This window comes from Leucoraja erinacea, chromosome 1 (assembly GCF_028641065.1).
Source record: "Leucoraja erinacea ecotype New England chromosome 1, Leri_hhj_1, whole genome shotgun sequence".
Classification (NCBI taxonomy): Eukaryota; Metazoa; Chordata; class Chondrichthyes; order Rajiformes; family Rajidae; genus Leucoraja; species Leucoraja erinaceus.
In genome coordinates this window covers 55,597,173-55,618,960 of record NC_073377.1, presented here as the reverse complement: position 1 = coordinate 55,618,960, position 21,788 = coordinate 55,597,173, and the positions used below count along the sequence as shown (strand labels likewise).

Here is a 21,788-nt window from a genome sequence, read left to right as displayed (position 1 = left end):
GGGGGGGGGGGGGGGGATGATGGGGAAGGGAGCACAGGGGATGTCAGCGAGGCCCGAATAGAGGCAGGAATGGGTATTAGTGTGGGATGTAGAGGAGGGGTCCCAGGCTAAAGGTGGGGGGGGGGGGGGGTGGAGGGGGGGAGTACAAGAGAGAGAGAGTCCTCGGAGAGAAGGGGGGCGAGGCCTGGGGAGGTTGGGAATTCCTCCCACCGCCGCCTCCCTCCTCCGCCAGCCAACGGTGCCGAGCGGTGCAGCTCAAAGATCCTATAGCTATAGTATCTTTGGTGCAGCTGCTTCAGAAGTGTCAGAGCGAATGATGGGTCCCGCACAGCAGCCGCAGCAGCCGCGGTAGCGGTTCCACAACCAACTCCTTCCTGATAGCGGCCACTGCTTGCAAACCCGCTAACGGGATAACCGCTTTCAAAACAAACCCTCCCGCATGCCGAGGCCTCCCCCCTCCTCCCTCCTCCCGGCCTCGGCGTGCGGGAGAGTTTTTTTTAAAGCGCTGGGTAGTGGATTTGCAGGCAGCGGCCCTTATCAGGGCGGGTGGGGTGCGGGGGGAGGAAGAGATGGAGCCACTATCGCGGCCGCTGCTGCCGCTGTGCGGGACCAGTCATTCGCTGCGACCCTTCGTCACCGCGCACCTAGTATCTTTCTCACGCAATACAGCCGTCACCGCCGACACAAAACGTCGCGTTCCTTTTCTCCATAGATGCTGCCTGACCCGCGGAGTTACTCCAGTTTTTTGTGTCTATCTTCGGTACAAATCAATATCTGGTTGCCAAGCCGGGCAAAATGCCTCGGTGTTTAGTTGCCCAGCGGCGCTTTGAGTGGTCAATGGCACCCGGGCAACCGTTAATTTCGAGCCCTGGATCATGTGTTCAGGGTGAGGGTGCTCGATGTATGTAACTCACATTTATCCACATTATACTGCGTCTGCCCATTCCCACTCATCCAACCTATCCAAGTCACCCTGCAGCCTCATAGCATCCTCCTCGCAGCTCACCCTGCCACCCAGCTTTGTGTCATCCGCAAACTTGGAGATGTTACATTCGTCTAAATCGTTAATATATATTGTAAATAACTGGGGTTCTAGCACCGAGCCTTACGGCACCCCACCAGTCACCGCCTGCCATTCTGAAAAGGACCCGTTAATTCCTACTGTTTGCTTTCTGTCTGCCAACCAGTTCTCTATCCATGCCAGTACCCTATCCCCAATACTATGTGCTCTAATTTTGCACACTAATCTCTTGTGTGGGACCTTGTCAAAGGCATTTTGAAAATCCAGATACACCAAATCCACTGGCTCTCCCTTATCCATTCTACTTGTTACATCCTCAAAAAATATTCCAGAAGATTAGTCAAGCATGATTTCATTTCATAAATCCATGATGACTTTGACCGATCCTGTCACTGCTTTCCAAATGCGCTGCTGTAACATCTTTAATAATCAACTTCAGCATCTTCCCCACTACTGATGTACGGCTAACTGGGCTATAATTCTCCATTTTCTCTCTCCCTCCTTTCTTAAAAAGTGGAGTTACATTGGCTACCCTCCATCTCTCTCTCAAAAACGTGATGGAGCTGAAGAACCGATGCATGCCTGAGTTATCAGTGAATTGCTCCAACTCTTGCACTCTTTCGATGGAATTTTACAGCCAAGAACACTGCATTTGCAATTAATCAGCTTCTGCTATTTCCTAATGCAGAAAGCAGAGTACAAAAAGAAAGACAGCAAAACTAATGGAGGAATCGAGTCTAGGAGGTGGTCCAAAAAGGAAAAGTTAGAGAAGCTGACTTTATGATTTCAAAAGGGACAGCAGGAGAGTCAGCATGATAGAGTTTGGGACAGTTCACATATGCTGTAGATAGTGCACGTTCTGGTGGTTGGAAGTCATCAGGTTGCTTGCAAAACGTCAGTGTTTTTGGACCAGGATATGGTGGTGACAAAGTGGATTAAACAGTTGTCAGTTCAATAGTCATGAATTATGACATGGGTGATACAGACCTTTGCAATCACTCACATGGACATTGGCAAGATACAAATGGACGTACCTGGATTGAAGGCTGTGTCGTTTTTTTTCTCTCAAAAACGTGTTGGTTATGACAAGATTGCACCGAGTATCTGTGCGTAGGAACTACTCAAGTTAGCATTCCTCAGTTCCAACTTGCCAATCACAACTCAACACCAAGGCAAATTCCTTGTATGTGAATACTTGGCCAATAAACTTATTCATTTGTTCATTCATTCATTATTCATTCATTCAACAAGGACTATAGTCATCCAGAAAAATTAGTTTGTCTTGCTGTTTGGCAAGACATTGTTGACCAAAGGGCCATGTTCCTGTGCTGTACTGTACTGTTTTATGTTCTATACAAACTCATTTCTGAGTATATAGTCTATAGGTTTTGAAGAAACGGCATTCAGTTCTCATCCAAATACAAATCTCAACACTAGCCACATAATCTTTATAGATTGAACAGGGAGTTATGGACACCAAGATCCCTCTGATTTTCTTTCATTTGACTCGCCAAAATAATCTTTTGGCCCTTATACTCAATTACCTGCTTGAGTTCTCTCCTCCTTTCTTTATATTCCTCAAAGGCCCTGTCTGATTCCATGCGTTTTCTTTTCACTTTTGACCAAATTTACAACTTCTCTGGTCATCAATGGTTCCATACTTTGCCATCCTTATATCTCCTCCTTACTGGAACATGCTGGTTCTGAACTTCGATCAACTAGCCTTTAAATGACTACCATGTGTCAGATGTGGACGTCCAATATCTGCTCCCAGTATACCCTCCCCAGCTCCTGCCTAATAATGTTGTATTTTGCCTTTGTTCAAATTAGTACTTTCCTATAAAAGGCGAGCCTTCTCCCTATTCCAAACAATCTTAAAACTTATGCAGATGTAATCACTATCCCCAAACTGCTATTAAAATGTAAGCACCAGTCACCAGGCCATGTTCATATTCCAACACATGGTCCAGTATATTCCCTTCTGGGTTGGACTTTCCGCAAACTGTTTTAAGCAACCTTGAATTCTGCCCGATCTAAGCCTTTGGCCCTGAGCAAATCCCATTCAATATTAGGGAAGTTAGTCACCCACCAAAATAACCCTGTTGCTATGGCATCTTTTGGTAATCTATCTACATATTGTTCCACTATTTCCTGTTTGCTATTAGAGGGCCTATGGTGCAATCCCATTAAAGTGCCTGGATGTTCTTATTTATAAGCTCTACCCATATTGCCTCAATGGACAAACCCTCCAATATGTCCTCACTGAGTGCTGCTGTGACGGTCTTTTTGATTGGTAGTGCAACCCATCCACTTATTTTGCCTCCCTCTTGATCACATTTGAAAAATGGAAACCTCGGACCATTGAGCTGCCAGTCAGCTGTGGAACACAAAAGCCTCAAGTTTACTTTTTAGGATTTAGCGTCATCGATAATCAAGGTTTACAGCTAATAATCGTATGCATAATATTTATTTTAACAGTATGAACTGATACAGGGGAAAAGTTGATTTACTTTTACTGTTGTATGGTGAAGGAAGGCATTTAAACATTCAGAATCAACATGAAAGAAAAATTATATTTCATCTTCCCATAACCAGTGAAGATGGAATTTGGGATTAGGGAATGGAGTTTGCAGTGGGCATTATCTTCCTTTTGTATGTTTTATTGTACCTTCTAGATCTGATAATTAGTGTGCTTTAGCTAAAATAATATTATATGAAAATTCTGAGATTAGGGGTGTGCTGCAATTGATGACATATTGCTTGACTCTCTCATCTCTACTTTTGTAGTTTTGCATCTGTTACAGCTAAATAAGCAGAATGTCAATATGTGTGCTTTTTCCTCTTGTATTTATTTATAAACTCTTATCCGTCCAAATTAAAGCATACATTTCTAAAAATTATGATTTTAGTTTTAAGACTGACAATCTTGACAAAAATGCAAATTGTGAAATTAGTACTTTTTTTCCCTCTTTGCAGGTTTTAATGTGGAAACTGTAGAATACAAAAACCTCAAGTTTACTATTTGGGATGTCGGAGGCAAACATAAACTGAGACCGCTCTGGAAACATTATTACCTCAACACACAAGGTTCGACATTATCTATGTTGGTGTCGAACATTCTGATTTATTAATATCATCTGAATAATTGTGCTATACTGGGTAAACACTGAAGTGCTTGGTACTGGTAGTGATTTTCGATGTTAAAGATTTATTTCCTTTTTTATTGGATTTATTGCACTAAAGTGGGTCTATTGGATTTTGCTAAGAAAATATTTTGGCCCAAATTTTAGTAATAGAGTCATTGAGCCAGACACTTTGATTCAACTTTTCCATGTTGACCAAGTTGGCATTCTGGGCTTGTCCCATTTACCTGCATTTGGCCCATATCCTTTCTCCTTCTTATCCCTGTATATGTCCAAATGTCTGAAAACAGAGATATATTTGCCAAATGAACAGTACTGGCTTTATGAATTAGCTACCAAACATTTTCCATGGCTTTTGAATAGCTCTGAAAGGTAATTGGATCCATTTCCATGCCACCCTTTGTGAGGTTTTTAATGCTTGAGCAGCTAAACAGTAATTTGACTCAGCAATCGGATTGAATCATGCTCGGAGACATTCAAGTGTTTAAAAAATATTGAATAAAAAAATTCGGATCTGACGGAAAAATGAGATGAAGAACAGAGACACCTTTTTTAAATAGTTGTTAGATCATCAATTCTAATAAAATAACACTTCATTAGTAGCTTTGTTAGACATCATAAACTATTTACAAATGTTTGATTCATTTTTTTCAATTCCTGCAGCAGTTGTATTTGTAATTGATAGCAGCAACAGGGACCGATTAATGGAAGCACACAGTGAATTGGCCAAGTTGTTGGCTGAAAAGGAGTTACGGGATGCTTTACTCCTCATCTTTGCCAATAAACAGGTATGTTAGTTGTCAAACTGCTTGATCATTTGAGGCTCCTGTTTCACCAGTATTGGCCGCAAATGATAGGTTGGTCTTTGCTGTAAGAAGATTTGAGCACTAGAGTACTCTTCTCCAATTCCATGGGGCCTTGGTGAGACCACTTCTGGAATATGGTGTACATGTATGACTCCATACTCAAGAAAGGAGGTACTTGCGATGGATGAAATAAAGGAGAATGACAAATGATCCAATTGAAATGTACAAAGTTTTATGGGGCAGCAGATTTACCCATAAAGTAGTGTAGGAAGGAACTGCAGATGCTGGTTTATACCCAAGATAGACACATAATACTGGAGTAACTCAGCGGGTCAGGCAGCCCATAAAGTAGATTCAGGGTCGATATTTGCCTTTGTTGGGGTGTCTAAAGCCAACCGTCTTTCAGGGAAAATAAGAAATTTCTTTACACGAGGTGATAAATCTTTGAATGTCAATACTCAAGGGAAGACTTGGTGGTGAATGTATTCAAGATAGAGATTTGTTCATTTTTAATGTGGGCAATTGAGGGAGATGGGTTTGGTGTAGGAAGACAACAGAGATAATCGACAACTTTGCCTTGCCACATAGCAGTACTGACGAGACCTGGCAGCTTCCATTTATATTATGTACCATATTTTAACTAGTGATGGAACATAATGCCAAGTTAAACTGATCTTGTCAGCCTGTACATGATCCATATCTCTCTATTCCATGAACTTCTCTGTGGGTGACCAAATGAACATTGTCTGAAATGCCAAAAAAAAATGGGTAAAGTGGTCAGAAAACGTGAAATGAATGAGCATCCGTTTGACTAAAAGAACAATTTCTTTGGGGAATAAATGTAACCAGAAAGGTCAAATAAGAAATTTTAAAGAACAAACAGGTGTTTGCCATAGTCCTTTAGATCTCAAACATTCCTTTGGGCCAAGGTTAATCCTGTAGCTTGAGTTCAGTTTGCATTCGAGCCTCTTAAGGTTAAAATCTACCTATATTAGTTTCTTCAGCTGCAACTTGTGAACAGAGTAACCTTCTGAGAAACTTCATTGGGTTTCACTTAAAACCAAGACAGTTGAGCATTAAATATTGTACTCTGTATTGAAATATCTCTCGAGAAATAAGATTGAATTGATGGGTGGATGGATTAGTTATTTGTTGAAATTTGTTTAACAGGATGTGACCGGAGTATTAACAATAGAAGAGATGACGCAGTTACTCAGTCTGCACAAGCTGTGCTGTGGTCGCAGCTGGCATATTCAAGGCTGTGATGCTCAGAGTGGCTTGGGACTACATGAAGGATTAGACTGGCTCTCAAGACAATTAGTGGCTGCAGGTGTACTGGATGTAGCTTAATCTTGTAGCACAATAAGGTCTACCTGTATATAGCTGCTTTGCATGTGTCTGTAACATCTGTAGATTTGGAGAAATGTAACTCCATTTTGAATTCCAACAGACTAGAAATGTATAAACAATGTGATTGAGAAGGCAAGTTCTTCGAAAATTAATTTACGTTTTTTTTAATGCAGTTAATTTTCTTGTGGCTTTGTGGGTTAGTATGTTGTCTCTTAAGCACTTACTATTTAAAAATTTAGTTTTGATTTATAGTGCTGTAAAAGTTTTGAACATATTTATTGCAAAGTGTCTTCACAAAAATTAATTTCACTACATTACCATTGTAGATTGTATTATGCATTAACGAGCTATGAAACTGAACTGTAAATGACATCTGTTAATTACCTGTAACTATCAATTTATATTGAATATAGTGTGCACAAAAATGAGCAGCCTGAACATCATTGGCTTTGTAATAAGCTTAACTTAATTTGCATTATAATTAAAAAGCAGGTTTGGTAAGAACATTTTATTCTGTCAAATTGTATTCAATTGAGAATTGCAAAATCAGCCCCCTTTGCTCAACTGAATTCCTCAGCAGCTGTATTTGTATATTTTTAAAAAAAATCATGGTTTGTGACAGCTCTGAACTTTGAGACCAGGGCAATCACATTACTGGCTGTGTATTTGCAGCCAGTTGGCAACATCAAATGGGGAATTTTTGAATAAATTACAGTCCCAGGCCTTTTAAAAGATGTACAGCATGGATATTTAATTGTTGCATTTACTAAACAGTTTGCCAAAGTCAAATTAAAAAGTTACCAGATTTTTTGGACCAAAACCTTGTTTCTCACTTGTATTTTTCTTGGCTGGCAGAGGTGCGGATAATCTGTCTTTCACATTTGGTGAAATCAAACACAGCTGTGCAACTCGAGTCGTGAGGTTTACAGTTTTGAGTCTGAATTGTGCTGCAAACTCAAAACCAGGAGATGATGACTGGAGAGTTTTAAAGTAATTTTTAAGGGACGATGCTATATTGTCACTGCTAAATGTTGAGCTGACTTGCGCAATAAGTATGAAGTCTAAATTTCAAATATTCCCAGGTGTTTTTTACTATATAATAAATACGTCCTTTTAAGGTCAAAATATTCAACTGCTGAAAGCTAAACTGTCCCTTGGTTGTGAAACTAGGTCAATCTCGCTAACAAATTTGCAGGACACAGACAGGATTTGATTTGTCCTTTCATTGTGATTTGAACATCAGAAGAAGTTAGTGTTCAAGAAGGAACTGCAGATGCTGGCAAATCGAAGGTGCACAAAAATGCTGGTGAAACTCAGCGGGTGCAGCAGCATCTATGGAGCGAAGGAAATAGGTAACGTTTCGGGCCGAAACCCTTCTTCATAAGAAGTTAATTTTGTTTGCCTACTGAGTAGTTGTAGTTCTGCCCTAAAATATTTTAACCAAGTTCCCATCAACATGAAACAGGCATTTCTTCCATCCAGTGTGATGTTATTGCTGCCGATGTGGAAGATGTTGACGAGGTTGCATCTGTAGTATTGTGCTCAGTTTAGGTCACTTTGTGGTAGGAAAGATTCTGTGAAACAAGAAAGGTTTTGGAGACGGGGGTTACACAAAAAAGCTGGAGAAACTCAGCAGGTGCAGCAGCATCTATGGAGCGAAGGAAATAGGCAACGTTTCGGGCCGAAACCCTTCTTCAGACTGCAGGGTTTGGAGACGATTTGCAAGCATGTTGCCAGGAGTTGAGGGCCTGAGTTATAGAGGGAGATTGAGCAGGCTAGGACTTTATTCCTTGGAGCACAGGAGGCTAAGGGGTTATCTTAGAGGTGTATAACATATTCTGTGGATTGTCACCTTGTTGTGGAAGAGATGCATGGGTGGACCTGAGATTCTGAGAGCGATGATGCCTGGAGCTATACTCCTGGTAGGGCCACCCATGGATGGTGAGGGGGAGGTCTCTGACAAAGAGCAATATAACCAAGATCTCAACGATGGAACAGGCAGAAGACGATGACTGACTTTAGTGGAGCGTCACAATGGCTGGGAAGGCGGATGAAGGCTGCAGCAGAAAAGGGTCTCCGGTCGTCTTGGACTCCATGCCACTGGATCTTGACCCAGATCCGTCAAGGACTGGGGTGGCTGTCTGTGCACCAGTCTCCCCACGTTAAGTCACGTACTGGCGTCCTCCATATAGGGAGTAGCACCCTGGATACACCCATGGTGATGGTCAGCCATGACCGAAGGGGGCCTAAGAAGTATAAAATTGTGAGAGAATTGGGAATAAATAGGGTGAATGTACATCCCATTACCCAGAGTAGGGGAATCAAGAACTAGAGGATATAAGGCGAAAGGAAACTACAGTATTTCACATAGAATGGTGGGCATATAGAACAAGCTGCCACAGGAAATAGCCAAGGCAGCTACAAAGACATTAAAAAAACAGTAGGACATGTACAAGGATATGAAAGATTTAGAGGGATATATGGGCCAAATGCAGACATGTGGGATGAGCACAGATGGGGCTGTTTAGTTGGCATGGATGAGTTGGGTGGAAGGACTGGTTTCCATGCTGTATAACTGATGTGGTAAACAGTTTTTATTTGTTGCACCGTGTCGAATCCAGACATTGATGCTGTGATCACTTTGCAGAGCACATGCATTGAGGCTGCAGGAGTGACCCTGAATTTTTGGTTGCCTGCACTTTGGTTCACCTTGGAGGAACATTACATCTATCTGACCATATTACAGCCTTCTGGGATCACGAATTCTGGAAAATTGGACGATTCAATATTTTTAGCAGAACTGGCTATTGCTACGTCATCTTGTTTGCCCAATTTAGTTACTCTAGATTGCTACACACATCCCCCCCAGCTTAACAAAGTATAATCTGATCCTATTTGCTATACTTACTTATTTGAGTTACTGAAGCAGGCTTTTTGGACTGTGTTATGCTAACCCATCTATACTAATTGTATTTACCAGCATTTGGTCTATGGCCTTCTAGGTTTCATCTAGATATTTAACTGTGAGAGTTTCTGCTTCCAACACCCACTTGGGCGGTGCGTTTAACCATCCTCTCATTGAAATAAATTTAGACTTTAGAGATACAATGCGGATGCAAGCCCTTCAGCCCACGCCGATAAGTGAATACCCTGTACACTAATACTATCCTATACACTAGGGTAGGGACAATTTACAGAAGCTAATTAACCTAGTGACCTGTATGTCTTTGGAGTGTGGGAGGAAACCAGAGCACTCAGAGAAAACCCACACAGTCACAGGGAGTTTAAGAAGGAACAGCAGATGCTGGAAAATCGAACGTACACAAAAATGCTGGAGAAACTCAGCGGGTGCAGCAGCATCTATGGAGCGAAGGAAATATGCAAAGTTTTGGGCCGAAACTCTTCTTCACAGGGAGAACGTACAAACTCCGAACAGAGAGCACTCATGATCAGTATCGAATCCGGGTCCCTGGCGCTGTAAGGCAACAATTCTACCTTACAATTCTCGGGGCGGTCAAGGTGGTGCAGCGGTAGAGTTGCTGCCTTACAATGAATGCAGCGCTGAAGACACGGGTTCAAACCCGACTACGGGTGATGTCTGTACGAAGTTTGTGCGTTCTCCCCGTGACCTGCGTGAGTTTTCTCCAAGATCTTCGGTTTCCTCCCACAGCCTCTTTCCACGCTGTTTCTCGAAAGGATTCTAGCTAAAATAAATGTTATAGCTTTGACTACTAAAATGTAGAACATACTTAATGAAAAAATATGTACTTGCCCTCACTCATAGAAACCTACAGCATTCACTCCACTACAATTCTGCCCATCTTTTTCCTTAAAATTCGGTTTCACCCTCTCAACACCTTCTCTCTAGTTACGCACCCCTACCCCATCTTTGCTGCTATTGAAAACAAATTTGTTTTTTCTTTCTTAATTCTGATAGAAAAAGTCCTGGGCTCAAAGCAGTAACAGTTTTTGCCTGAGCTGCTGGGTTTTTCAACCATTTTCTGTTTTTATTTCAGCTTTCCTGCATTTGCAGGTTTTTTTTGGAGATCCAAACGACGGAAGATGCAGACGTCTTGAGCAAAAGAAAATAAAACGAAACGGGTCCCAACCAGAAAGATCATGCATCCATTTCCCTCCATAGATGTTGCCTGTATGCTGAGTTTCTGTTTGCAATTTGTTTGTTGTACTTTTTAATTTTTTTTATTTGGTCTTGCCAACTAGCATAGTTGCATCTTTGCTGCAAGGATTATTTCTTAACCTAATCTCTTGTTTAACTGCATTTGATAAGTGCTGAAGGACATTTTGACCTGTTACTCATCCTAGTGTTACCATCATTGTACTCCCTTACATTCAAGATTAATTTAATTGCTCTCAACAACCATTTTCTGACAGTATTTTACATTTGCTATCATTTCCTCTTATGTCATCTAAAGAATTGCACATTTGTCATTTTTGTTTGTCATTTACAGGCATGTTACAACCAGCCACTGAGGTTTGCACTTGTGAAGGCCAAACAAAACTGGTTTAAATTGGTTCATTGCATTAATTTGACCTGTCCATCTACTTTTCCAAATTAATTAAATGATTCTCTTAAAACTGTATTAAGCATACTATAATTTAGAGGAAAGATAATTACACAAAATGATCCTACAGTGGTCTAAATATATTAGACACCTACAGCCCAAGAAAAATAATATAATAATTGAACAATACAGCACAGGAACAGGCTTTCAGTCCACAATATGTGTGCTAAATATGATGCCAAGATAAACCAACTTAATCTGCCTGCACATGATCCATATCCTTGCATATCCAGGTGCCTATCTAAAAATCATATCTGCCATCACCACCACCCATGGCAACACCATCCTCCCACCACCCACCGTGTAGAAAACTGGCCCCATTCTTCTCCTTTATTCTTTGCCACTCTCACCTTCAAGCTACGTCCTCTAGTCTTTGACATTTCCACTCTGGGATAAAGGTTACCCTATTATTTTTGCCTCTTGCCATGCCAGAGAAATAGCCTGAGGCAGTATGGGAACGGGAGTGGGTACAAATAATGCATTTTTTTTTCATGCTAGTACCAACACCTACCTGTTCATTAATTATAGGAGCAGAATTACGCCATCCGGACCATCGAGGCTACTCCACCATTCAATCATGTCTAATCTACCTTTCCTTCTCAGCCCCATTCTCCTCCTTACTCCCCTTCACCCTTGCTAATACAGATTCTGTCAATCTCCATCTTAAAGATACCCAATGACTTGGCCTCCACATCCGTCTGTAGCAATGAATTCCACAGATTAGAGAAATTCCTCCTCATCTCCTTTCTAAAGGTACGTCCTTTTTAAGGATTAAGGTATAGTTGCAGCTGGTTGCCTGACTTGCATAGTTGAACACGGAATGTAACTTTTTAAAAGCAAAAGATTTGAAATGTTTGCATTTAATTCTGAAGGTTAACGATGTACCTGATCTCATGAAAATCACTGAAATGGCAGAGGCACTACATCGCCGTCCAATGATGCGACTGATTCATACACAAAAATATTTATTTTTGTAACAAAATTTATTTTGACTAAAAAAGATTACAAAATTACTTTTACAATATTGAAGCATGCTCGCAATATTTTCTTGTTAAAATGGCACGTTTATTTTACAGTAATATTGATAATGCTGATATCTTCATAGGGTTTATCTGTTTTTGGATTACACTTCACATTAGCAATCCTCTGGACCACTTCCATTCCTTTTGTCACACGACCAAAAACTGTGTGTTTGTTATCAAGCCATGGCTGAAAATATTAAAACAAAGATGAATATTTTCCAAAAGTATATTTTCTTAAATTCTGCATTAATACTTCACAACAGAAAATGACCCAATTCAGCGTGACAAAGATTTACAAATCATAGTTTGGAGTCCCAGACAGACATGGTCAATTTGATAGAAGAGGTCAGAGAGCTTGGGGTGGGAGGAAGGACAGAACCAGTTTTGAACGTGCTATATTGCTCTTACATCTGCCAGTTTTGGTCCTGTGCGACTCTAAGGCCTTCAGCAAAGGCTATGACACATGGTCAAATGAGTCACCAGAGCAAGCTGCGCCCTAATCAATTGAAAAAGCCCTTAACAGACAGCAAAGCTACTATAATGGCCTCTAAATTTCTGCCCCAACAATGGCCACTTCAAATTATGTTTGTAAAACCTACAAGTATATGTCAGAAAAAAATGACTATTCTTATTTACAACTGTACAAGATACCTCTTCACAGAATTCAACAGGTATCAAATCTATGATACGCCTCATTATCCACTTCATATACACAAAATTATGGAGTAACAGGCAGCATCGCTGGAGAGAAGGAATGGGTGAGATTTCAGGTGGAGACGCATCTTCAGGCTGAACAAATGTCTCGACCCAAAACATCAGCCATTCCTGCTCTCCAGAGATGCTGCCAGTCCCACTGAGTTACTCCAGCATTTTGTGTCTATCTTTGGTGTAAGCCAGCATCTGCAGTTCCTTCCTACTCATTATCCAGTTCTATTTATCTGCATAACCAACTTCAAATATGATGAAACAGTAAATCCCCAGGCTTTACATTGGATTTCAATGTTGCACTTAAAGAAAGATCCTTCAGTTTGGCACACTGTTTGTTCAGACGTGGCTTAGGCTTTCCTCTAAAGTCTACTCTTTAAAACTAATTTTTATTGTACTTATAGAATTTGGTTGAGTTGGAGCAGACAAGCATTAGAGCCGGAATCTTCTCTGAAGCACTGAAATTGTAAAGCAAGTTATATACATGTTATACAACTGGTTTTGGTCATTTTAAATTAAGAAATATAGTTTACATTCAGAGTGTATTTGCCCCACAGGCTAATGTTTTTCCAAATTGAATATTTACTGTTTCATCATATTTGAAGTTGGTTATGCAGATAAATAGAACTGGATAATGAGATAGATGCAATCACATTGAATGGCGGTGCTGGCTCGAAGGGCCGAATGGCCTACTCCTGCACCTATTGTCTATTGTCCACATTCAATTCTGAATAACAACAAATAAAAGAAACTTTAAAAACTTACTGTAGGTACAACAGTAATAAAGAACTGTGATCCATTACTGTTCGCACCTGCATTGGCCATGCTTAGAGTATACGGTCGATCATGCCTTAATGTTGGGTGAAATTCATCTTCGAATTCTCCTCCCCAAATACTTTCTCCTCCCATCCCGGTCCCAGTTGGGTCTCCAATTTGAATCATGAAACCCTACAAAAGATGTACAAATCAAATTGTGGATACGTATAATATGCCTTTCACTTGCACTACATTTTTAACTCAAAGCTTTACATAATGAGATTGATATCACTTTAACCAATAAATTAATCCGATTACAAAGTTTGCTACCGTTGAGTTTTATTCCAGATACTCGAATGTAAAGATTGGTCTTCTTTTGAAGCAGCAAAATTCAAAATGGAACTTTATTTCCAAAAAGGCTTCTGTTTTTATTTAACTTTCGACCACCCATTCTGGTGGTTTAAAATTTATATGGCTCAAGGAACTACAGCAGCAAACTCCCACTTCCCTTTCTGTTTCTGCAATGTACCTGAAATTGCACCAATTCTTGGATCCCCAAACTTTGCGAACAAAGATGGTTCCTCAGTAATCTTTGTATTGTCCACACCATTTAAAAACATCAACATTTCGGGTCGAAACCATTCTTCAGACCTGAAACGTTGCCTATTTCCTTCGCTCCATAGATGCTGCCTCGCCCACTGAGTTTCTCCAGCATTTTTAATCTACCTTCAATTTTCCAGCATCTGCAGTTCCTTCTTAAACATTTAAAAATATCATATAGTTTAACTGTACAAATCATGTTCATAAGTGATAGGAGCAGAATTAGGCCTATGAAGTCTACTCTGCCATTCAATTTTGGCTGATGTATCTCTCCTTCCTAACCTCATTCTCCTGCCTTCTCCCCAGAACCTGTACTAATCAAGAATCTATCTATCAACACCTTAAAAATATCCATTGACTTGGCCTCCACAACCTTCTGTGGCAATGAATTCCACATTCACCACCCTCTGACTAAAGAAATTCCTGCTCGCCTCATTTCCTAAAGGAACCCTTTAATTCTGGGGGCTATGACCTCTAGTCCTAGACTCTCCACCAGTGGAAACATCCTCTCCACATCCACTCCATCCAGGCCTTTCACTATTCGATCGGCCAATAAAGTCATGCCAACATTCAATACTTACACTCTAATTCAGGTTAAATTATGCTTAGTTAAATTATTCCCCAACAACTTTAAAAAAAAGGAATTCTCAGATCTGGAAAAAAACCTTAGAAAGAATCTAGCTTGCAGAAAGTTCTATATCAATAAATACTTTACTCATTAAAATGAAATAAACAATCTCATTTTCCTAAACAATAATACCAAGAGCAGTAGACAAAAATACCTTAATGATACGGTGAAAAATGTGGCCATTGAAATATCCATTCCTGCTGTGCACACAGAAATTCTCTACAGTTTTTGGACACCTAATTTTAAAAAAATTAAAAAGTACTGGTTAATTTTACCAGCGGGAGTACAGTGAGAAGGAAAAAGAAAAATCTCAAAATTTACGTTCATAACCTAACCCCAACCCATCTCACCCCCAAAGTGTAAAAGTCAATTTTATTTATTTGAGATGATTAAATATAATGATATATGATATAATATAAATTGTACTGGGCAAGATACGCCAAATCTTAAAAAGAAAATAACTATTTGTAAATGAAGAAACGTTTTTGATTGATTACGCAGTCCTTCATTGCTCCATCATTTGTTTCAAATTAAATTAGAATAGAATCATGCATGAATCCTTAAACTTTGAACTTAGTAACACTTTACACAAGAGCTGTATTCAGTTGTATTTAGCTTTCTTTGTAAAGCACAAACATTCTCAGTTTCACATTTCACTAAAATGTATTTGAGTACCCCATAAACTTACTCAACAGGGAAGAGTTTGACATGGACATCTCCCATAGTTGTGTGGATGACTGCACTGTCTGAGACTCGCTTGGGACCATCGGCCTGAGTGGCTGCCATGACCTCCTCTTTGGAAGGTTTCTCATTGAAAACATCTCGATCAGACTCAGCGCTCTTTGTATCTTCTGGCTCCCTCTTTGTAAACTTTACATAATTAAAATCAGAAAAGAATACATCTTAGATACCAACACATTTAAAAAGAGGTAAATGTCCAGAACTCCTCCTACTGTTAAGGTTTTTTTTTTGAATATCCAAGAATATTTAACCTCCAGTCCTACTAATCAAGCCTCAAAACACAGACAACTGGTGATTAGTGCTTATTTGTTAAACTAATGGCTCAACCATTTGAATGTCACAGAATAGATGTTATTTTGTTGCCTTATAAGATTAAATTTTAAAATCACAGCATCAATATTTGATAATAAGTGTATGCAAATTAATGTTAATATTGATTTTAAATTATGTCTCCCAAAACCAGAGCTTCATAATCCACCATAAAAGATTCTTCAAGCACTGCCCAAACATCATAACATGGGAATGAATATCCATGAACCAGGCACGTGCCGTGAGTAATTATTCAGGGTAGGCAGTCAGTCGGCTTCAAAAAAAAATCTTAAACCGCGCATGTAAGATGGCAGTCGACTTTTATAAAGTAATTTGTCTTCAAAAACCATATCTCTTAATAAAGTACCGTATTTCCCGGCAATGAAGACGCTCCTGCGTTTAAGACGCACCCCCATTTTGAGTTGCTAAATTTTGAAAAAGGCTGGCGGGACATAGAATTTCCCAGAGTCTACAGAGAGATTTAGGCCATTTGGAAAAATGGGCTGAAATATGGCAGATGGAGTTTAATGCTGATAAGTGTGAGGTGCTACAACTTGGCAGGACAAATCAAAATAGGACGTACATGGTAAATGGTAGCGAATTGAGGAATGCAGTTGAACAGAGGGATCTAAGAATAACTGCATGGTTCCCTGAAGGTGGAATCTCATGTGGATAGGGTAGTAAAGAAAACTTTTGGTGTGCTGACCTTTATAAATCAGAGCATTGAGTATAGAAGATGGGATGTAATGTTAAAATTGTACAAGGCATTGGTGAGACCAATTCTGGAGTATGGTGTACAATTTTGATCGTCCAATTATAGGAAGGATGTCAACGAAATAGAGCGAGTACAGAGGAGATTTACTAGAATGTTGCCTGGGTTTCAGCAACTAAGTTACAGAGAAAGGTTGAATAAGTTAGATCTTTATTCTTTGGAGCGCAGAATGTTAAGGGGGGCTTGATAGAGGTCTTTAAAATGATGAGAGGGATAGACAGAGTTGACATGGATAAGCTTTTCCCATTGCGAGTAGGGAAGATTCAAACAAGAGGAAATTACTTCAGAATTAAGGGACAGAAGTTTAGGGGTAACATGAGGGGGAACTTCTTTACTCAGAGAGTGGTAGCTGTGTGGAATGAGCTTCCAGTGGAAGTGGTGGAGGCAGGTTCGATTTCATCATTTAAAATAAATTGGATAGGTATATGGATGGGAAAGGAATGGAGGGTTATGGTCTGAGTGCAGGTAGATGGGACTAGGGGAGAATAAGTGTTCAGCACGGACTTGTAGTGCCGAGATGACCTGTTTCCGTGCTGTAATTGTTATATGGTTATATGATTAATAGCCATTTCATAATTTTAGTCAGGGTAGGCAGTGCCTGCCATGCCTACCCTGACGGCACGTGCCTGTTCTCAACGCTCCTGCCCTCCCCACCACTTTACCCCTGGCCAGACTCCACACACGCTGTGAAAGGAATTCCACCCCCCTCCCCCCCAGCGGCGCTGTCCGTTTACAGCCGCATCCCTCTTGTAGCCGCTTCCCATCAGCTACAAGCAATGAGGAATAGACTTGGCTATCCCTCAGTATAGCAACTTCGTTCTTGATGTTGCTGTACTGACGGACAGCTAGGTCTATCTTTCTTGCCTAACAACCCAACGTTCGGCCTCCAAGACGAAGGTAAATTTTTGTGCCTTTTTTATGGGTAAAAAATAACGTCTTCCAAGAAATACGGCATTTAAAAACATATAGCTCAAAGAAATGTACTTACCACATTATTTGCACAACAAACTCTATTCTTCTCTCTTTGTTTCTTAAGATACTCTTAAGATAATGACAATCCATGTTTGAAAACCCCGCCAAGAAACTTGCGCTGCGCATGCGCAGTACGCTGCGGTGCAAAGGCCGAATTTCAGCTCCCCTTGTCACTGTCGGCTTGAAGCAGCATCGACGGCACGTGAGCTGCACATACCTTTGTGTATTACATGTACTGCGGATGAAAGGCACGGAGAATTATGCCTACCTAAGAGAGAGATCGTAGGTAGGCATATCTCTTACCTAAGAGATCTCTTAGGTAAGAGATAAGAGAGAGATCTCTTAGGTAGGCATAATTCTCCCAGTGCCTTTACTATTTATATTTAATAATTACCATTTTATACTTTTAGTCAGGGTAGGCAGTACCTACCTTGCCTATCCTGACGGCACGTGCAGAAACTTAGGAAAGAAATGCTTGCACTATTAAGACTTATAAAAAAGTAAAATAAACATCCATTCTGCATCAAGGGACCTTATTACATTAATTTACTGCAGCAAATAATTTGAATATCTAGTATGTTTTATTGAAATTGTCAATTAATTGTGAACAAAGATTTCCACCCACCATATAAAATCGATTCTTTTTAAATGCTGTGCAGAATACAGTTGGATCATGTTGAACATTTTGCAGTGCAGGGTTGTCAGATGCTTTCATCTCCATGGTCATTACAGCCTGAGCTGGTTTAGCTGCACCTTGGAACAGGGTCAGTTGCACCACCCGTATATTTTCTTGTTTACCCAAGATCCGCACACACCTTAGGGGAATAAAAACGTTCACAATCCACTCACATCACCAAAATGTTTAGAAGCAATTATCCCCCCAATGCCTTCAATTTCATTGTATGATATCCAAGACCTACAATTGTACTGTATTGTTTTTGTGCATCTTACTTGACAGAATTTGGAGAGGTCGTAGGGAATGTTATGGAATAGGAAGATATTGCAACTGGAAAACCGGAACAAAGGAATACACTGACCCAGAAATCCCACTGAACTGCTCACTGCCCAAGGTCAGCAAGGTCTGTCCGTTAAACAGCTTCTTATTTGAAGCAGGTGCTGGTCCTGCATGGAAATCAGCTTCTGTGTAATTAGAGGTACTGAATAACACAGAGCCTTGATCATGAATCCTACTGAACTGCTGCGAGAGCTAGTTAGCTACTTCTCTTGGGTGAACCGGCTACCAGAGCTTGAATGCTGGTGAATATCTTGGAAAAACATTCAAAAATGCTCAACTATTTAAAAAAAAATTGTACATATTGCTGCAAAATGTTATAAATATAGAACATAGATAAAGTACAGTACAGGAACAGGCCCTTCAGACCGAAAGGTCTGTGCCAAACATGATACCAAGATAATTTAACCTCATCGACCTATACATAATCCATATCTCTACAAAGAGATTGGAATCCCAGTATTACAAACATGCCCTAAAGTGGGTGAGCTCACAAACTACTGTATCATTGCTAGAAATGTGACAATTCCACATTAAGCGCTCATTTTTGTTGGAATTTTGTGATCAATCTAATGCTTTTCATTCTTCTGAAAGCTTACCATATTGCAGCCATTAGTATTTATATTAGTTCAATTCCAATATCCTCTCCATCAAGCGGTTCCATAACCAGGCATTCTTAACTACATCATTTGGCTGTGCACCTGGGCCCTCTACTTCTCCATCCCAAGTCATTCCTCAGCACCCTTCACCAAACATGGCTCTCTGGATCCAAAGCATCTTTTAACTTTCAGAAATCTGTTAAAACGACTAATTTTGCAATTTTACCCAGCAATATTTCTATTTAGTTTCACCCTGATGCACAATGACTGTTTTTTCCTTGATCATGTTGACTTTTTATACTTCAGGAAGACAAAGCCATTCAATACAGTTCCTTGCCAGATGTGCTATTTAATTAGATCATAGCTAAATTGTACCTCAGCTTCATTTACCTGCCTTTGCTTTCTTATGTAGGTAGCTGAGTTTTGCATATGGAGTTAGTTATTGCACTTAGCATACATTTGTATCAGTTTAGATAGTACTTGGGCCATTCTTGCAGAAGAGATTTACCAGAATGTTGTATGGATTAGACCTGGAGAGGTTGGACATATTTGGATTATTTTCTCTGGAGCATCGAAGTCTGATGCTCCAGAGATAGAAGTTTATAAAAGTATGAAGGGGCACAGACAGGATAGATAGTCAGAATATTTTTCCTCCTCAAGATGGAAATACAAGAGGGCAGAGCTTTTAACGTGAGAGGGAGCAAGTTTAAAGGAAATATGCGAAGCACGTTTTTTTAAAACACAAGAGTGTTTAAGAGCAGGGAGGTTCTACTGCAGTTGTACAGGGTCTTGGTGAGACCACACCTGGAGTATTGCATACAGTTTTGGTCTCCTAATCTGAGGAAAGACACCAGACTGATTCTTGCCATAGAGGGAGTACAGAGAAGGTTCACCAGACTGATTCCTGGGATGGCAGGACTTTCATATGAGGAAAGACTGGATAGACTCGACTTGTACACATTGGAATTCAGAAGACTGAGGGGGGATCTTATAGAAACTTACAAAATTCTTAAGGGGTTGGACAGGCTAGATGCAGGAAGATTATTCCCGATGTTGGGGAAGTCCAGAACTAGGGGTCACAGTTTAAGGATAAGAGGGAAGACTTTTAGGACCGAGATGAGGAAATCATTTTTTACACAGAGAGTGGTGAATCTGTGGAATTCTCTGCCACAGAAGGTAGTTGAGGCCAGTTCATTGGCTATATTTAAGAGGAAGTTAGATGTGTCCCTTGTGGCTAAAGGGATCAGGGGGTATGGAGAGAAGGCAGGTACAGGATACTGAGTTGGATGATCAGCCATGATCATATCAAATGGTGGTGCAGGCTCGAAGGGCCGAATGGCCTACTCCTGCACCTATTTTCTATGTTTCTATGAGTGGTGGGTATGTGGAATGCATTGCCACAGGTGGTGATGGAAGCAAATATAATGGAGTAATTTAAGAGACTTTTAGACAGACACATGAATATGCAGAAAATGGAGGGATATGGATCACTTGCAAACAGAAAGGATGAGTTTAATTTGCTACTACATTCTGCACAGATATCGTGGGCCTCTGCTGCATAGTTCTAAGTTCTATCATTTTCATGGAAAATAATTCTTTGGCTTCATTGTATGAGCCACGTTTAATTATTAGCATTGTTTTCTGGATTTGTCCCCACTGGAGAAAAATCAAATCATTTAAGATTTCAACAGCCCATCTTTCTAAACTCGAGAGAATATTGACAGTTTATGTAATCTGTTCTCATGGCATAGCCCGTCAGAAAGGCAGAGATGATTCCCTTGAATGTGCATAAGACCCCCTCCAAGGCACACATGTTTCTTGGGATATAAAGCAGTAGTTCAGAAAGGTTCCAAACAACAAAATCCAAATTTCCGTTAAGCAGCATGCAATTGAGTCACAAACCAGCCATGATCTCAGTGATTAGATTCAGGAGGCCAAATAACCCAGTCCATCTACATTCATACAAACCTCCCACAGATGGCTGCCTTATTTTAATCTTCCAACACCAAACATTCTGGATAATTATTTGAACATATGCCTTGTTGACCACCAGTTTAATATGCATTGGGACCTTCTGTTTTCACTGGAGTCAAAATGTAATTGCCATTCTCTAGAACTGTGGGCGCAGTGATATGAAATAATTGGGCAAAATAAGACACAGTCAATCAAAATGTGTCTTCAGCAATTAGCACGACATGATCCAAAATCCACTCTCAGGTTGATACAATTCTGATAGTAAATTTTAAAAGGCAATGAGATTTATTGCTGAAAAGTAAACATGTGTATGGCTGTGGATAAAATGGAGTAAGACTAATTGAACAGGTCTTTCAAAATAGCTGGCAAAATCAATGGGCCAGATGTCTCCCATCGCATTGTGTGCTTGTATAATAGCATAACATAGCCAAGTCTAATGTCCTCAGCTGACATGCACATGTTTTCAGCCAAAGAACAAAGCAATTAGATGAGGAAACATAGCCATTTTTTCTCCTTAGTTGCACTTAATAAACAAACACGGCCTCCTCAATGTAACCCTATCTATTATGACAAAACAAAACAGCTTTCCTGCCATCAAGGTAAATTTCCCCACATGAACATCCTCTCGTGCTTTGCCCTACATTACATCCCACACATCCAAAATTCTACAGACCATTTCCCATATTTTCATTATTTGATGCTTGCCATTGATTTCCCTATTCCATTCTACCACAATTAACTCCAAACCAAGTCCTTTCGCCCTTCCCAAATCCCTATTCAAATACATACATAATC

At 40.2% G+C, this 21,788-nt stretch overlaps 2 protein-coding genes across 4 annotated transcripts in view; one reads left to right on the top strand and one right to left on the bottom strand.

Moving 5' to 3' along the window:
- trim23 (tripartite motif containing 23) overlaps window positions 1-7,140 on the top strand; it is a 43,288-nt gene extending 36,148 nt beyond the window's left edge. The window contains exons 9-11 of one of the 2 annotated variants that reach the window (XM_055635118.1): window positions 3,998-4,108; window positions 4,831-4,952; window positions 6,141-7,140. In XM_055635118.1, the coding sequence (XP_055491093.1) occupies window positions 3,998-4,108; window positions 4,831-4,952; window positions 6,141-6,320 (413 nt within the window). In that variant the 3' untranslated portion in view covers window positions 6,321-7,140. Of the gene's footprint in view, window positions 1-3,997; window positions 4,109-4,827; window positions 4,953-6,140 lie in introns of both variants that reach the window. The other variant, XM_055635109.1, reaches the window with a different exon arrangement.
- A 4,727-nt stretch (window positions 7,141-11,867) lies between these two features.
- ppwd1 (peptidylprolyl isomerase domain and WD repeat containing 1) overlaps window positions 11,868-21,788 on the bottom strand; it is a 30,482-nt gene continuing 20,561 nt past the window's right edge. Inside the window, exons 7-11 of one of the 2 annotated variants that reach the window (XM_055635091.1) lie at window positions 18,034-18,223; window positions 15,303-15,484; window positions 14,769-14,850; window positions 13,396-13,578; window positions 11,868-12,112 (exon numbers count right to left, since the gene is read on the bottom strand). In XM_055635091.1, the coding sequence (XP_055491066.1) occupies window positions 11,969-12,112; window positions 13,396-13,578; window positions 14,769-14,850; window positions 15,303-15,484; window positions 18,034-18,223 (781 nt within the window). In that variant the 3' untranslated portion in view covers window positions 11,868-11,968. The remainder of the gene's footprint in view (window positions 12,113-13,395; window positions 13,579-14,768; window positions 14,851-15,302; window positions 15,485-18,033; window positions 18,224-21,788) is intronic. The other variant, XM_055635098.1, reaches the window with a different exon arrangement.